This window comes from Chenopodium album, chromosome 22 (assembly GCF_948465745.1).
Source record: "Chenopodium album chromosome 22, dcCheAlbu1.1, whole genome shotgun sequence".
Taxonomy (NCBI): domain Eukaryota; kingdom Viridiplantae; phylum Streptophyta; class Magnoliopsida; order Caryophyllales; family Amaranthaceae; genus Chenopodium; species Chenopodium album.
In genome coordinates, this window is record NC_137855.1 from 38,290,048 (window position 1) to 38,304,965 (window position 14,918).

The 14,918-nt window shown below is 33.2% G+C and overlaps 1 protein-coding gene and 1 pseudogene across 5 annotated transcripts; one reads left to right on the forward strand and one right to left on the reverse strand.

Annotated features, from left to right (window-relative positions):
* Positions 1-7,468: 7,468 nt before the first annotated feature.
* Positions 7,469-11,769, forward strand: LOC145603718 (calcium-dependent protein kinase 33-like). 4 transcript variants are annotated; one of them, XM_081659684.1, is made up of 9 exons: positions 7,469-7,607; positions 8,033-8,767; positions 9,244-9,387; positions 9,480-9,632; positions 10,133-10,245; positions 10,388-10,555; positions 10,644-10,771; positions 11,279-11,378; positions 11,465-11,769. In XM_081659684.1, the coding sequence occupies exons 2-9, from the start codon at positions 8,053-8,055 to the stop codon at positions 11,540-11,542; spliced, it is 1,599 nt and encodes a 532-aa protein (XP_081515810.1). In that variant the 5' UTR covers positions 7,469-7,607; positions 8,033-8,052; the 3' UTR covers positions 11,543-11,769. The 4 variants fall into 4 exon arrangements, with proteins under 4 accessions (XP_081515810.1, XP_081515812.1, XP_081515811.1 ...); XM_081659686.1 differs by having other exon boundaries at positions 7,541-7,607; positions 8,040-8,767; XM_081659685.1 differs by lacking the exon at positions 7,469-7,607 and adding an exon at positions 7,622-7,943.
* A 990-nt stretch (positions 11,770-12,759) lies between these two features.
* LOC145603719 (protein translation factor SUI1 homolog 2 pseudogene) lies at positions 12,760-14,212 on the reverse strand (annotated as a pseudogene). Its single transcript, XR_014104896.1, has 2 exons — positions 14,062-14,212; positions 12,760-13,363 (listed from the first exon to the last, which is right to left on the reverse strand). The product of XR_014104896.1 is annotated as a protein translation factor SUI1 homolog 2 pseudogene (transcript).
* Between the last annotated feature and the right edge of the window lie 706 nt (positions 14,213-14,918).

Consider the following 14,918-nt stretch of genomic DNA (forward strand, 5'->3'; position numbering starts at 1 on the left):
TTCCCGCTTGTTAATTTAAATGTGAAGAACTGCTTCTATTATCTTTTTATAACTCTTATTTCTCTCCTTAGGTTAACTATTTTGAAACTTTAATTGTAGTGAGTCAGTAATTATAAAATAGCCTGGCCTCTTCTATCTACTTCAAATGCTTCACTCTAATACCATTATTAACACCGATTCATCAATATACCGTCAAAATAAATTTTTTTACAAAGTTACAAATAAATTCATTTTCGAAACTGTCTTTATAATCGGCACAAAGTTATAGGCAAAAACGATAGAATTGAATAATGTTGATTTAGATTTTGTGCATTGCCCCCTAGTCACTATACATATGCATATTTGCATATGCATATTATTATGCCCATAATTAACCTTGGAAAAAGACAGACGTACCTCCCGGCCGCTGTTCAATAAGGTTGGTGCCCTAGCTAATTACTTAAGATGGTTTAGCACTTTCGGTGCATGACATATTATATGGTGTAGACTTTAACAATTACGTACCAAGTTTTTTTTTTAAATATTGAATGCATAATTATTGCCAAATTATGAGGAAATTTCACATGAATTGCTACGACGTGGACATGCTTAGAGGACTTAAACAGAATCTTATCTGTCAATTAGTTACAAATTACAAAATCTTTGCCTCCATTTTTATTGTAAAATTTATTTTGTAAAGTTTTTTATTTTTTTTTTTTTATTTTTTTTGCCGTGAAAGGTGGTTGTCGTGACCTTAATATAAAACTATAAATACATTATTATTCAGTAGAGTGGTCCTTGAATATATTTTTGGTTTATTCTTAGTTTGTAGGATAGTAGTGCTTATCACATTTTTGTTTACATGAGTAGTTGATTTTGTATTCGGTGATAGGTTGTTAGCCACCGGACAACATTAATAATCCATATAAATAAAATCGAAAAAAATAGATGAAACTTTTAATTAATACTACCTCCGATTTTTATTATTTGTAACTTTAGTGTATTATTTGTGAGATATAAAATATTTCAAAGTTGCAAATAATAAAAATCGGAACAGTAATATTCATAATAATATCAAATTCTTGAATAAAATGTATTGTAATTGACTAATTGTCGAAAACATATGATTTATTAATAATGATAATAATATCAAATACTGTATCAAATACTGAGTATAAAATGGTTTGTAAATGTCAGAAAAATGGAGCACATATTTTTAATAGTGTCATATCACATGTAAGTTAAAAAATTATTGAGATTAGAGAGACGTAATGAAATAGACGGGATTCGATTTTGTTTCTTAGAAATTAATTAGTGTTTAGACTTTATCAACTAATTAATTACTCTAGTTGACACCTACTTTCTTGTTGATAGATATTAAACATTTTGTAATTAGGATTTAATCATGTCATGTGAAGACTAGAAAAATCAATGTGTTTAGATATCATCTGTTGGGCGTCTATTAAATAGAATTTATTTTACATACATACGAAGCATACAGTTGGAGCTTATAATTGAACTTATGCCTTGGAAGTCTTATACTCTTACGTAGTTGATAAAATGTTTATACGAAGGATTGAAGTTTTAGTCAATGATTTAGATGAGCTGTTTTTGGCAGGATAGACTGAATTTTGGAGATAACTTAAACTATATATAGTAATAATATGGTGCATTATTATTATTGTATTAATTATATATTTAATTAAGTTCATACAATATGTTATGGCTCAAAGCTAGGTCAGTCATTTTAATTGGGTTTTAGCTAGCTATACATAGGTCAACGCTTAAGAGCTGAGTGAGAAGATAAGAAATCCTCTACTCCTAGCATAGGTATTTAAGGTAGATAGTGAGCGAGGCTCAAACTTATAACCTTTAAAGCATGGTGAATTGATGATGAGTTATCCACTATCTCCAGTACATATACTAACTAAGGGGTCGTTTGGTTAACATAGGAAGTGAAAATTCTCACTAGCTTCTAATATATGGATTAAATTCCGTAATTTTAAATTCACGAGAAATTCTTAAAGTTGTTTGTGGTTAGTAATAAAGGAAGTAAATCAAAATTCCATAGCAATTTCAACTTTCTTTGGGGGGACTAGGTAAGTACGTAAAGTCCTACGTACATTTTGTGGAAAAATCCTAGGAAATTCTACTCCCCCCATTTCCCCAAATTTTATTCAACTAAACAACTTACTCATTTTGCAATTTCTAGTAGCTCCCAATAGGCCAATAATTCCCATGTTTTTTATATAAACAACACCTAAGTTTTTGTTTGGTGACATCACTAAAGCATAGAATGAAAGTTTCGATTTGTTCCCTTATAAGTTATAATGACACTTGTATTGTCAAAATTATGGAAAACTAGAAACAATAAAAAGTTTAATTAGTTGAGATATTTCTCACTAATTAAGTAGTGAATAAAATATCTAGCAGGAAGACATAAGCATGCATGCTTATTGTACGTGTTTTCATTAAGACATTTGCTTAGCGAATCATGTTCGGTTATTTTAACTGAAATTAAAATTATAAATAAGTTGGGCATTAATCAACTGATTAAACTCTAATTTTCAATGCAGTCATTTATCAAAGTTTGGAATCTTGCTGAATGGCAGGGGTCATAAGCTCATAACTCATAAGTATACGTACGTGTAAAGCCTTGAGATGAGTTATTAGGATTTAATACTTTAATAATTACTAAGCTACTATACATCGTAGTATTAGCTTTTTTTTGACAAGACATCGTAGTATTAGCTTATAAGTAAAGGGAAAAAAAAAATTGTCTTAGTTGGTATACAAAGTTGCATAAATAGTTGCATTTTAATTGCAGTGTCTTTTCACCCCCACCCTTTGTGGCTCTCTAAGCTAATTGCAATGTGTTTTGTGGTTTGTAAATTGTTAAATTCTCTAGTACAGCTTGTTCACCTTTATTTCACTTATCTTAAAACATAAATAAATAAAATTAGCTTAGAAATATAAGTTTTAATAAGTGAAATTAAATAAACTCAAAAAAAATAAGTTTAAATAATTTAAGTTAGAGGAAAAAAAAAACAAAAAAAACTAGGGTTTTCAAAATCATTTTACAATTGATAGAACTCTAATAAATTCTATTCAATCTACCTCACATTGTTTGAGTAACATCTTGATGTTATACGGAGTATAAATGTATATTATTCCTTCACATCTATTACCTAAGATGGGTAAAATTGCTTTAAACCCATCATCCACATAAGAATATATTATGATTGAACTTAGATACTCCCTCCATGTTTTTTTAAGTGACACATATTGACCGGCACATAGTTTTAGGCAATTTAATTGACTTAAATAAAATAAGAGGTAAGTGAGGGTAGTGGAGTATTAAAAAATTGTTAAAGAAAGATAGTGGGGTTAATAGTTTATTGAAAAGTAATATATGTGAGAGGAAAGATATTATAAAAAAGTAGTAGTGGGTTTGGGTGGGGACCATGAGAGGAGAGAGATATAATATTTTAATGTATTGTTTTGCCAAAAAAGGAAATGTATCACTTAAAAAAACACGGCCGGAAATGGAAAATGTATCACTTAAAAAAACACGGAGGGAGTACAAGGGAAAGAAAGCCAAAACCGGATGCAAGTAATTGAGATGCTAGGATGGTCCTATTCAAATCTTACATTGTAAATTACGGATTACCTATTAAATGAAGTGATCACCTACTATTCTACCAATTACGTGTTATATAAGGCGATTCCCGTACCTGCTTAGCTATCTTTCAAATCATGCTAGGTTTTTGAATGAAAATTTTCAAAGAAAACTATGTTTGTAAATTTCTGTGACAATGACTCATTGAGTAATGACTAATGACTAGTGACTAAACTCACTAAACCTCACAATTTACAATCGACATGTATTATTTACCATATCCATATAAATATATAAATACCGTTTGTGCTCCTAATATGTTGCATTAATTAATAATATTGGAGAAATAATGCAAAATAATGCAAAAAAAGCAATGAATGTGATAACCGCGTAAAAACACGACCATAAGTCCATGACTGAACAGATAACGAACTGAGAAGTCAATAAACTAATCCATTTCTCACGTTTTCAGCCGGAACTTCTACTCACGTCCCACGTGGCTATGCGTACATTTGTCTCTTTTGCTAAATGTTTGCTGCGACACGTACATATCCCGTAGTTGATTAAAGTCTTGAAAATGGTATTCCAAAAACCTCGATCTCACAATCTATTTATATTATAATATTATATTATGGTTGTTTTTATTATATACTATTGATATTTGTGACTCGGAAATTAAATTTTGTCTACTTATATATATAGAGTGGGGAAAATGGATACCAAAGATTATATAGTGTTAGTACCACAACAAAATGTCGTGGAATTGGTATCTTGCAAAAATAAAAGTCCAATGACAAAACGACTAAACAATCTTATCTAAATAATTTTTTTTGAAGGAATAATAATAATGGGCATTAATTAAACATATACGTAGGAGGGACATAATTAAGCGAATTGTAACATGCAATTTGGTGACGATTTGGACAGTGGTTGATAAACAGTTCGAGAACTAGTTATTGTTTGTGTAATGGACATGAAGTGATGAAACATGATGATTAGATGTGGAAGATCATATTTAAATAATGATGTTGCTTCTAAAGTTTGTTCCTTTACTTTACTACTCCACTTGTTTTGACATCACTTCAAGTGTTTTTAAGAGACGATTTGATACTTTGATTGGGAAGAAAACATTTTACACGAAATTTATTTTCGTCCTTTTTATATTGTATATTGTATGTATACACGAAGTATATCTTTAAGTTTGTGATGGCCAGTAGTAAATAGTTTTTTCAATAATGATGAATAATTCTCTCAAGGAAAACATTCCAAGTACTTGTATTAGAATACTTTAATTGTTTTGATGTCACTTCCAAGTGTTTTTAAGAGATTGTTTGATACTTTGATTGTTAAACAGAGGGAGTAAATATCTTATCCATAGAAGGTAAAAAGTAGTAGTAAGAGGGGAAAAAAAAAAAACAATTTTTTTTTACTGAAGAAGAACATTTATTTAAAGTTTTTGTTTTCCACCTACAATATAAAAAATTGCATTATTTGTTTCATGAAATTACCAATACAATGATTTATTATTAAGAAAGTGCATTTCACCCTATTTCATTGCTTGAAAATATCTCTCCCTATGATTTTGACCTACTAGCTAACCCTCTTTAATTACATGGACAAATCTATTCTTATTGTTTAATGGACTAAGTAATTAGCTATTATAAAATAAGGGGAAAAGGGAGAATATGAGAGAGATATAGAGAGGTAATAGTGTTATGTCTATATTCATCCATTTCATTAGTCACCTATATATATACATGATAGAACATTGTAACCTATATGGACAATGAAGAGTCCATTCATGAGAGGGTTAATGTGACCTAATGACAAAGGAGGATTACAAGGGTGCTATTACAACCATACTTAAGATAGTCATAAAAGTGATATTTACAAGCTATAATGACCATCCACTATTAACATATTTTATAACACCCCCCCTTGGATGGTCATTATCTTAAAATAGAATAATGCGCATATATGCTGCCTCATTAAAAACCTTTCCAGGAAAAACCCTGTGGGAAAAACCATGGATAAGGGAAAAAGAGTACAGCACGCAATTACTCCCCCTCATTATTATATCACTGAAGATCTCTGAGACGACGCAATCCAATACGATAAACTAACTTTTTAAATGTTGCGGTCGGAAGAGCCTTAGTGAATAAGTCTGCTAAATTCTCACTTGAACGAATCTGCAATACTTTTATATCTCCATTCTTCTGAAGATCATGAGTGAAGAAAAATTTGGGTAAGATGTGCTTTGTTCTGTCGCCTTTGATGTATCCTTCCTTAAGTTGAACAATACAAGCTGCATTATCCTCATATAAAGTTGTCGGTGCCTCCTTCCCAGATGATAAACCACAAACTTCTTTTATGTGTTGAATTACCGACCTTAACCATACACATTCACGACTAGCCTCGTGAATTGCTAAAATCTCATAATGATTGGAAGAAGTAGCTGCAATGGTTTGTTTTATGGAACGCCAAGAAATGGCAATACCACCATATGTGAACACATATCCAGTTTGTGATCGACCATTATAAGGATCAGATAAATAACCTGCATCTGCAAAACCAATCAAATTTTCTTTGGACAACTTTGGGAAAAATAAACCCATATCCTTCGTACCTTGAAGATAACGAAGTAAATGTTTAATTCCATTCCAATATTGATGAAATCTTTAGAAGGTATGTAACCACGATATCATGATATAATATAATTCCTAGCATCATATTTGATATGTGTTAACTAATGATATAAAATAAATACCTTTGGACTTTTTTTTTTCTTGGCTAGTATACTTAAGGAGTGATCAATGTAATAGTTTCGTTTAGAGTATGGTGCTGATAACGTATTATAAAACAAGGGGAAAAGGGAGAATATGAGAGAGAGATATAAAGAGGTAATAGTGTTACGTCTATATTCATCCATTTCATTAGTCACCTATATATATACATGATAGAACATTGTAACCTATATGGACAATGAAAAGTCCATTCATGAGAGGGTTAATGTGACCTAATGACAAATGAGGATTACAAGGGTGCTATTACAACCATACTTAAGATAGTCATAAAAGTGATATTTACAAGCTATAATGACCATCCATTATTAACATATTTTATAACATTAGCCTTTTAATAAATCCTTAAAAGTAGAGAAATGTAAAATATCTTCATATCGAAAGGAGTCCTTAAAAAAAAAAATCTTACATGAGCATGTTTATTCCCATTGATTTTTCAATAAAGCATTAGATTTCAATTTTTTTTTGAAGTTTTAACTCTACCAATTACAAACAAAGGAAATACTATTTTATATAAGGGTGAAAGTTTTATTGGCAAAACTTATTAAAATCACTATCGATTGCATCTAGACTCTCATGGACAACTCAAAGCTTACAAGTTTTGCACCCAAACTATTGTGGACTACTCTAATGACTGACAATGTGCAAATTGTGAACATACTTCGTGTAAACATTTTTGAATTGTTAGGTTACCACCCTATCTGAAAAATCTCCCCTATCGAGAATGACAAGCAAAATGGTTGATGTCTAACAATTGTTTGATAAAGACTTGCTCTTCAATATGTTGACCAATTATAGTAAGTCCGATTTAACGATTACGTATTAAACACGTATCAAAAGACTACTTCCACTTGCACTTCATATTAGTAGTATAACCACCTCAAACCATAACGATACCAACTTATCACAACCCTACCAATTACGAGTAATTAATCTTTTGACTCTATTCAGCCACAACTCTTAACTTCCGGCCCGTTCAATAGGTGGTAATAAATTTAGTTTGCCCGAGGGGTGAACAAAGGTGTCAAGGTAAATAAACGAGACAACGAGTATAATTCCGCAGACAAATACAAAATCAAACCCTATATATAAATTATACGCCAAAAAACCAGAATTTTATAAAATCAATCAATTACTGTAATACAATTAGCCCGATTTGCCGGCCCGAATATTTGCCATTTTCATACAGATTACAGATACAGCAGCAGGTACTTTCTTCCTTCCCTTTTCTCTCTCCTCATCTACCATTTTGACAGTTGCCTGAAACATTCAACTCTCCATTATTTCAACACATTATTCAGCTGACTATTTCTCCTTCAATCATCTCTCCACCTTTTTCTTTAGTTATATTTCTATTAACACTATAACCCTTGATCTATTATTCCTTAATAAAAAAAAAAAAAAAAAAAAACATAATTTAGAGTTGAAATTCTTAAAACCCTGTTCAAATCACAATCTGGGTATTGTTCAATTCTACCCTGATTGTTCAATTCAGTGCTGAAATTCATAATAAACCCTGTTCAAATAACCAATTGGGGTTCTGGGTATTGTTCTTTTTTCCCAAGTAGTTGAATTTAGTGCTGAAATTTGATCCAAATCTTCTGATTTTTATAATTTTTTATTTTATTGGAAGATTGAAGGGGATTTGAAGAAATGGGTATTTGTGCAAGCAAAGACAAAGATCCAAGACCAGAGCAAAATGGGTATAGTAGAGGAGTAAATGAGCAAAATCAATCAAAAACATCATCAGCTGGGCAGCAAAATCAGCAGTATCCTCAGCAGCCGCCACCGGAGAGACCGGTTGCGCAACCGCCTGTTAGAGTCCCAAGCCCTGCTAAATCAGCTGCAAGAACTGATTCAAACACAATTGTAGGAAAACCCTTTGAAGATGTGAAGATGCACTATACAATGGGGAAAGAATTGGGTAGAGGTCAATTTGGTGTTACCTATCTTTGTGTTGATAAACAAACAGGTCAACAATTAGCTTGTAAGTCAATCTCAAAGAAAAAACTTGTGACAAGAGCTGATAAAGAGGATATGAAAAGAGAGATTCAGATCATGCAACATTTGAGTGGTCAACCTAATATTGTTGAATTTAAGGGAGCTTATGAGGATAAGACATCTGTTAATCTTGTCATGGAATTGTGTGCTGGTGGAGAATTGTTTGACAGGATCATTGCTAAAGGGCATTACAGTGAGAAAGCTGCTGCTACTATTTTGAGGCAGATTGTTAATGTTGTTCATGTTTGTCATTTCATGGGTGTGATGCATAGGGATTTGAAGCCTGAAAATTTCTTGCTTTCTAGTAAGGATGAAAATGCTGCTTTGAAAGCTACTGATTTTGGGCTTTCTGTGTTTATTGAAGAAGGTATACTGTGTTTCTCAGCTGTTTTCCTGCTTAATTTTGCTTGTTTTCTTGATTGTTTTGGTTTGGGAAATACTGATTAGATGGTTTTAATATGAGCATATAGATCATGTTTTTATGCTAGGTTGTTGCAGGACATCAGAAATGTTAATCTGTCCTGTTTCGCGGATCCATTGACCTATGAATTGATGGTGGATTGTTGTAGAGAATTTTTATGATGCTTGTTATGATCTTGCTTAGGAACTTGTTGATTAGAGCTGTGGAGTTGACTTTTTTATTTGTTGATTAGAGATGTGGGGTTGTCTTAACAATGTGTTGATTAGGGATTGCCCATATTCAATGTACTTAGGAGACTGATCTCGATTGCATTGTAGTGTAAGATTGCCCATACATTCTTTACTTCTGACTGTTGGCGATGCGAAAATTTGATCTGATTGTTTTACTCAGAGCTGTAAATCTTTTTTTTTTTTCCCTTTCAGGTAAAGTATATCGTGATATAGTAGGTAGTGCTTACTACGTTGCTCCTGAGGTATTGCGTCGTAGGTATGGTAAGGAGATCGACATTTGGAGTGCTGGAGTTATGTTGTACATTTTACTCAGTGGTGTTCCACCCTTTTGGGCTGGTAAATTATCTTTCTTATATTTTTTTTATCTATTACAAAGATTGTATCATTGGTGCTTTTGTTAATTACTTCATTGTAATTTTGTGATATAGAAACGGAAAAAGGGATATTTGATGCTATACTGCAAGGACATATTGATTTTGAATGTAAGCCATGGCCAACAATCTCTAATGGTGCCAAAGACCTAGTGAAGAAGATGTTGACACCAGATCCCAAGAAACGAATCACTGCTGCTCAAGTTCTTGGTACGTAATGTTTGCCTGTTGCTAATATGTAATGATTAACGCTTCATTGTTTACAACAAACTTTGCTGATGAGTGAATTGGGTTCTATGACTTCTCTCTTCTGTGCAATAAGTTTTCATTTTTGCACAAAATGATACTGAAATCCAAATCTTCCTTTGTATTGATTGGGGCTCAGAAATCTTTGAATTGGTATTAATATAAGTGGAAGAAGGAACATCGAAGTCAAATAGCAGGTAAGTATTGCTTTGGGAAGTGTCAGGGCAAAATTTCATGTGATTGCCCCCAAAAAAATCTCCTGCTGTTGGGTGTCATTCATTGATGTATCTTTGGAGGTGGCAAGCATCCCTTGAATTTTAATATTTTCCCTAAGGGTGTTTTTTTTTTATTTATTTTTTTTTCTTTATCATGATTGTCTAAGGATTGATGTTCCTTTGTTAACTGTGGTACTATGTAATTTGCATCTACATCCTGAAACTCAAAGGTTCATGTCAACAATGCAGATCATCCATGGCTCAAGGATGGTGAGGCCTCAGACAAGCCAATCGATAGTGCTGTCCTCTCCAGGATGAAGCAATTTAGAGTCATGAACAAGCTCAAGCAACTCGCACTGAAGGTTTTAAACCTCGTCTCTGTTTTTGTTTTTCATATTCTCTTGACACTATAAGGTGTCTAAACTTGAACATCATGTGTGCTGTACAAATGTCAGAAATAACTTCAAAGGATTTAAATGTATTGGCTCTTTTTGTTGGGCATAGGTCATTGCTGAGAATCTTCCTGCAGAAGAAATCCAAGGGCTGAAACAGATGTTTGCAAACATGGACACTGATGGCAGTGGGACAATCACTTATGAAGAATTGAAGGAGGGATTGGCTCGACTTGGATCAAAGCTTACTGAAACTGAAGTGAAGGCACTCATGGAAGCTGTAAGACCTAGATTATATTTAATAAAAGCAAGGAGACTTTGTTATGGCATGCACTTGTGCTCTGGCTGACTTCCATTTTTCTTTTTAGGCTGATCAAGATGGAAGTGGATCAATTGATTATATCGAGTTTATCACAGCCACAATGCATCGGTATAGGCTCGAGAGAGATGACCAACTTTACAAAGCATTCCAGTTTTTTGACAAAGATAATAGTGGGTGAGTGGCTCCTTCTTAACCCTTGTCTACCCAAGTATCCAGACCCTTTTCCTGTTCCGCTATAAGCTAATCTCCACTACTTTTAATTATATAATTTAAACTATAATTTTTATGTTCATCAGCTCCACCTGTCTCAGAGAAAACTAGAGGAATCATGATTTAGTCTTAGAAAAAGTCTTACTGGAAAAAAATAATAAAAATAAAAATTCCAGGTTCTTGTAAGAAATGTCAGATTTACAAAAGTACTTCGTGGGTTTTATACCGCAGCATGTGCTGATCATGAACATTATGTAGACTTGCGCTATCATATCAACTTCCACATGTATACAAAAGTACTCTGCGTGTTTACCTCCAAGATGATTCGTTGTCCAGCCAATAGTCACCATCTGAAATTAGACAAGAATATGTTCCTGTCCTTTAAATCTGTAGTTTTGATTGTTCACTTTGTGGGTGAAGATTATTATCATCTCATTTGCTCATACTTGTCATTTTGGTCAAATGTCTCAGGTTCATCACCACAGATGAGCTAGAAGCAGCAATGAGGGAGTATGGGATTGCTGATGAGAACTGCATCAAAGATATATTGACGGAAGTCGACACTGACAATGTAAGATTTGCTCAATCCCTTGAGTTCCCTGGATTATCTAATCAATAAAATGCCTTTAATCATGCGTTGTGTTAATCTCTTTGCAGGATGGAAGAATAAACTTTGATGAGTTTGTTGCAATGATGAGAAGTGGTACCCAGAATCCAGCTGCTAAACTCTTTTAATGCTTTTTATTCTGTGTGATCTTACCACCTATCTACTGCAAGGTGATGTTCGAGGGATACTGTTGATTAGAAAGACAGGCTTGTTCCCCTAGATCAAACGACTAAGTCGGATGAGGCCCATCATTGTAACATGGCTGAGTTTTTTGTAAAAAGTTTGTGCATACACAATATCCCTTGAGACTTGGGAGTGATGTTATTTTAAATTTGAGTTGGAAGATTTTTGGACATGTTTGAAGATTTCTGTAATGCGCTCGGAGAAACTAATGGCTCTCATCTGTGTTAATTTTCTAGCTGTTGGGCGACAAAACAACCTTAAAGAGAGTTATATATGTGTTTTCTACAAAGCCTCTCAGATGATCCATTTGTAAGCTATCTATTCAAGAAACCTTTTTTACCCAGAGTTCATTGTCCAGTGCCACTCCAATAATAGTACGAGTAGCATCTTTTATCAAGTTTTTAGCTGTCCGGACAAGAAGCATAGATGCCGGAATCAGAATTTTGTACTCCATAAAATCCAGTTGTGAAAATGCCGTTAATGCTGCTACACAATATGCTTGCCTCACTTCCTGGCTTCCTGCCCCCTCTGGTTACACACTTGTGAAGTCGTATAGTTAACAGCAAACAGGCCATTAGGTCAAGCTTGCTCGACCTACTGTCCTCCCTTCGTTAATCGTTATGGCATTAAGTAAAGCTGGATCAACTTACTGTCCTTGCTTAGTTAGCTTTAGAAAAGAGCATTAGGAGTGCAAGGTTCAACTCTCTTCAGTGATGGGTAATTTGATTTTGAAAGATATTGGACTCCATGATAGTGTAGCCTCCGTCATAAACTTCTCACAGAGTCAATCATCTGTGAATTGATAGTTTTACTTTCAAGTGATGCTCATGTCTACATATCAGAGAAAATTCACTCTTCTTACTACAGAAAACTCAGTTTTTATCAGGGAAGAAATTTTAAGCTGGCGCAAGAAAATCAGACCCCATTTCTACAACAACGGTCATGAATACAGCCCAGATATTAGTCTTTGTGAAGGCTGAAGAGGGATAAAATTGCTACATTGCTTTCATCTCAACATTACAAGGCTCTTTTCTGGTTGAGTAAATAAACGCGATGACTCTGAATTGGAATGACTATACTTCCAGATTAAGAGAGTAAAGAGTAAATTATAATTGTATGAAGTACGAAACTAGGATTCAAAGAACAGAAAAAGAACACGCTGTTTAAACCAACAAAACATCCAATTTTATTCATCAGTACCAACTTCGAAAGCTGATTACATTCCACACTACTATCATCCATGGATGCATTAAACTAGAACAAATTACAAAGAAAATCAAGTTCAAACCACAAACATCAAACTGCAATCAAAAACTTCGAAAAACAGAAATTGAACTTCTAGTTCATCAGCTGAGTAGAACTCAAGGCTTAAAAACCATGAATCTTGATCCGATCCTTCTTAACAAGGCCGGCCTGAACGAGGAAATTCGCGACCTTCTTACGCTGATCACCTTGCAGTTGGATAACCTTTCCTAGCTCCTTATCCTGCACAACATTCCCATTACAGCAAAATTCTTTCTTGAGGTCCTTGAGGATTTTTTCGTAGCTGAAATCCTTCTTCAGCCCTTGAACAGTCGTCAAGCTTTTCTTTCCATTCCTTTGCTGAATTCTAATGTGCACATACTCCTTAGCTCCAGGAGCCTCCGACTCGGCGTCTGCAAATGGGTCAAGAGCTGCGGGGATCTGAATGTCTAGATCAACCATGTACCTTGCTTGTCGAAAACTCGAAAACGGTCCTAAAAGGGTTTCTTTTGTAAACGCGAAAACTGCAATCAATCCCAATATACAACAATCAGTAAAACATAAACTAATCATGCATATATTGATATATATGGTATCAAATTCAATTGATATACTCAGGTATCAAATTCAATTAATAGAATCAAGTATCAAATTCGAAGGCAATATGATCGTTTAATCAGCGCAATTGAATCATCAATTGCATATTATCAGCAATTTAATCATCAATTACAATTCGTAGAACATAAGCAAAATCATGATCGGCAATTGAATTATCAAAATCAGGGATCAAATACCAATTAAATTTGTTAAAGAAAACCCTAACATACCCAAATAAGCGCAATCAAACAAACACACCAAAATTAAAAAGACAAGAACAGAACAATCTCATTCGAAGTATATTATAAACATGATGAAATTTGTAATCAGCGATCTAAACCTAACAAATTTCTTGAGTAAATTCACAAATTTTGGATCAATCAAAATCATAATCAACAATCAGAACACACTTAATTACCCAAGATCAATCAAACAAACAAAAATTAACTTCAAATTAATCCGAAAAAATACATCAAAACATCATAATTCCAACAAGTCAACAATCAATTTCGTAAAGAATATCGAAATCAAGAAAATAATACAAATTTCAACCCAGAAATTATGAATTACGAGTACAAACAAAGCAAAAATCAAAAGAAACCAAAATTTAGGAGAGAGAAAATACCTGAAGATATTGACTTGCTTCTGCAAAAAAATTAAACCAAAGATTTTCTAATAAATTAAATCAAAGTGTAATTGGAGGTCTATATATAGAAATTTTTAATTTTATTTTTTTATGTCGGTTATTAGCCACAAAAATAATTAAAAATAAAAAAGAATAATTATATTAACTATAGTTGCGTTATAAGTAATCATGGTTAAAGGGGGTGAATATTCTTTTAGAGTCGGCCAGCTAAATCGACGGTATGACGTGTACAAAATAAAGGGCTGAGATTGAATGTTGAGAGTTGACGTGTTTAAGTGAATATTTATTACGGAATAAAAGGGAATAATTACGTCATAATTAGGGGGCAGGAAAATCTAAAGAAGGAAGGTTCTGGGAGAATAGAGTAGGGCCCAAGGTAGAGACAGGAAAGGGTTCAGATAAGGCGTAGACTCAACGCAATCCGAAGAAGAATTATACTCGTATTTATTTTTATTTTATTTAGTACTCCGTATATTGTTTTTTTTGGTTAAATAATTGTTTTTTTTGTTTAATTTTAGTGAAGAAAGTCATGGAAGTTGGGTATGTGGGTCCAATAAATGAGCATGAGAAATTGAGAACAATCATGAAGAGTTTTTAGGTGTTGTGTTTGCCACTTGAAAAAGTAGACTTGACACAACTAAAGGCATGTTCCATACAGCTTAATTTTATTTCAGTTTAATTAATCAGTTCCAATCAGTTCAGTTCTTAATTTCCTTCTCTTATAAACAATGACTTTCAACTTACTTTCGTTTAATTCAATTTAACTTCAGCCCTAATCAGTTCAGTTGTTTTCAGTGAATCAGAATAGGCCCTTGATGTCTTGGATTGGTTCGAAT

Bases quoted from the DNA above. Each gene is read 5' to 3' on its own strand.
- LOC145603718 (XM_081659684.1), top strand. From the start codon at position 8,053: ATGGGTATTTGTGCAAGCAAAGACAAAGATCCAAGACCAGAGCAAAAT. The intron at 8,768-9,243 runs GTATACTGTGTT...TTTCCCTTTCAG, and splicing joins TTCTGTGTTTATTGAAGAAG to GTAAAGTATATCGTGATATA. The intron at 10,556-10,643 runs GTAAGACCTAGA...TTTTCTTTTTAG, and splicing joins TGAAGGCACTCATGGAAGCT to GCTGATCAAGATGGAAGTGG.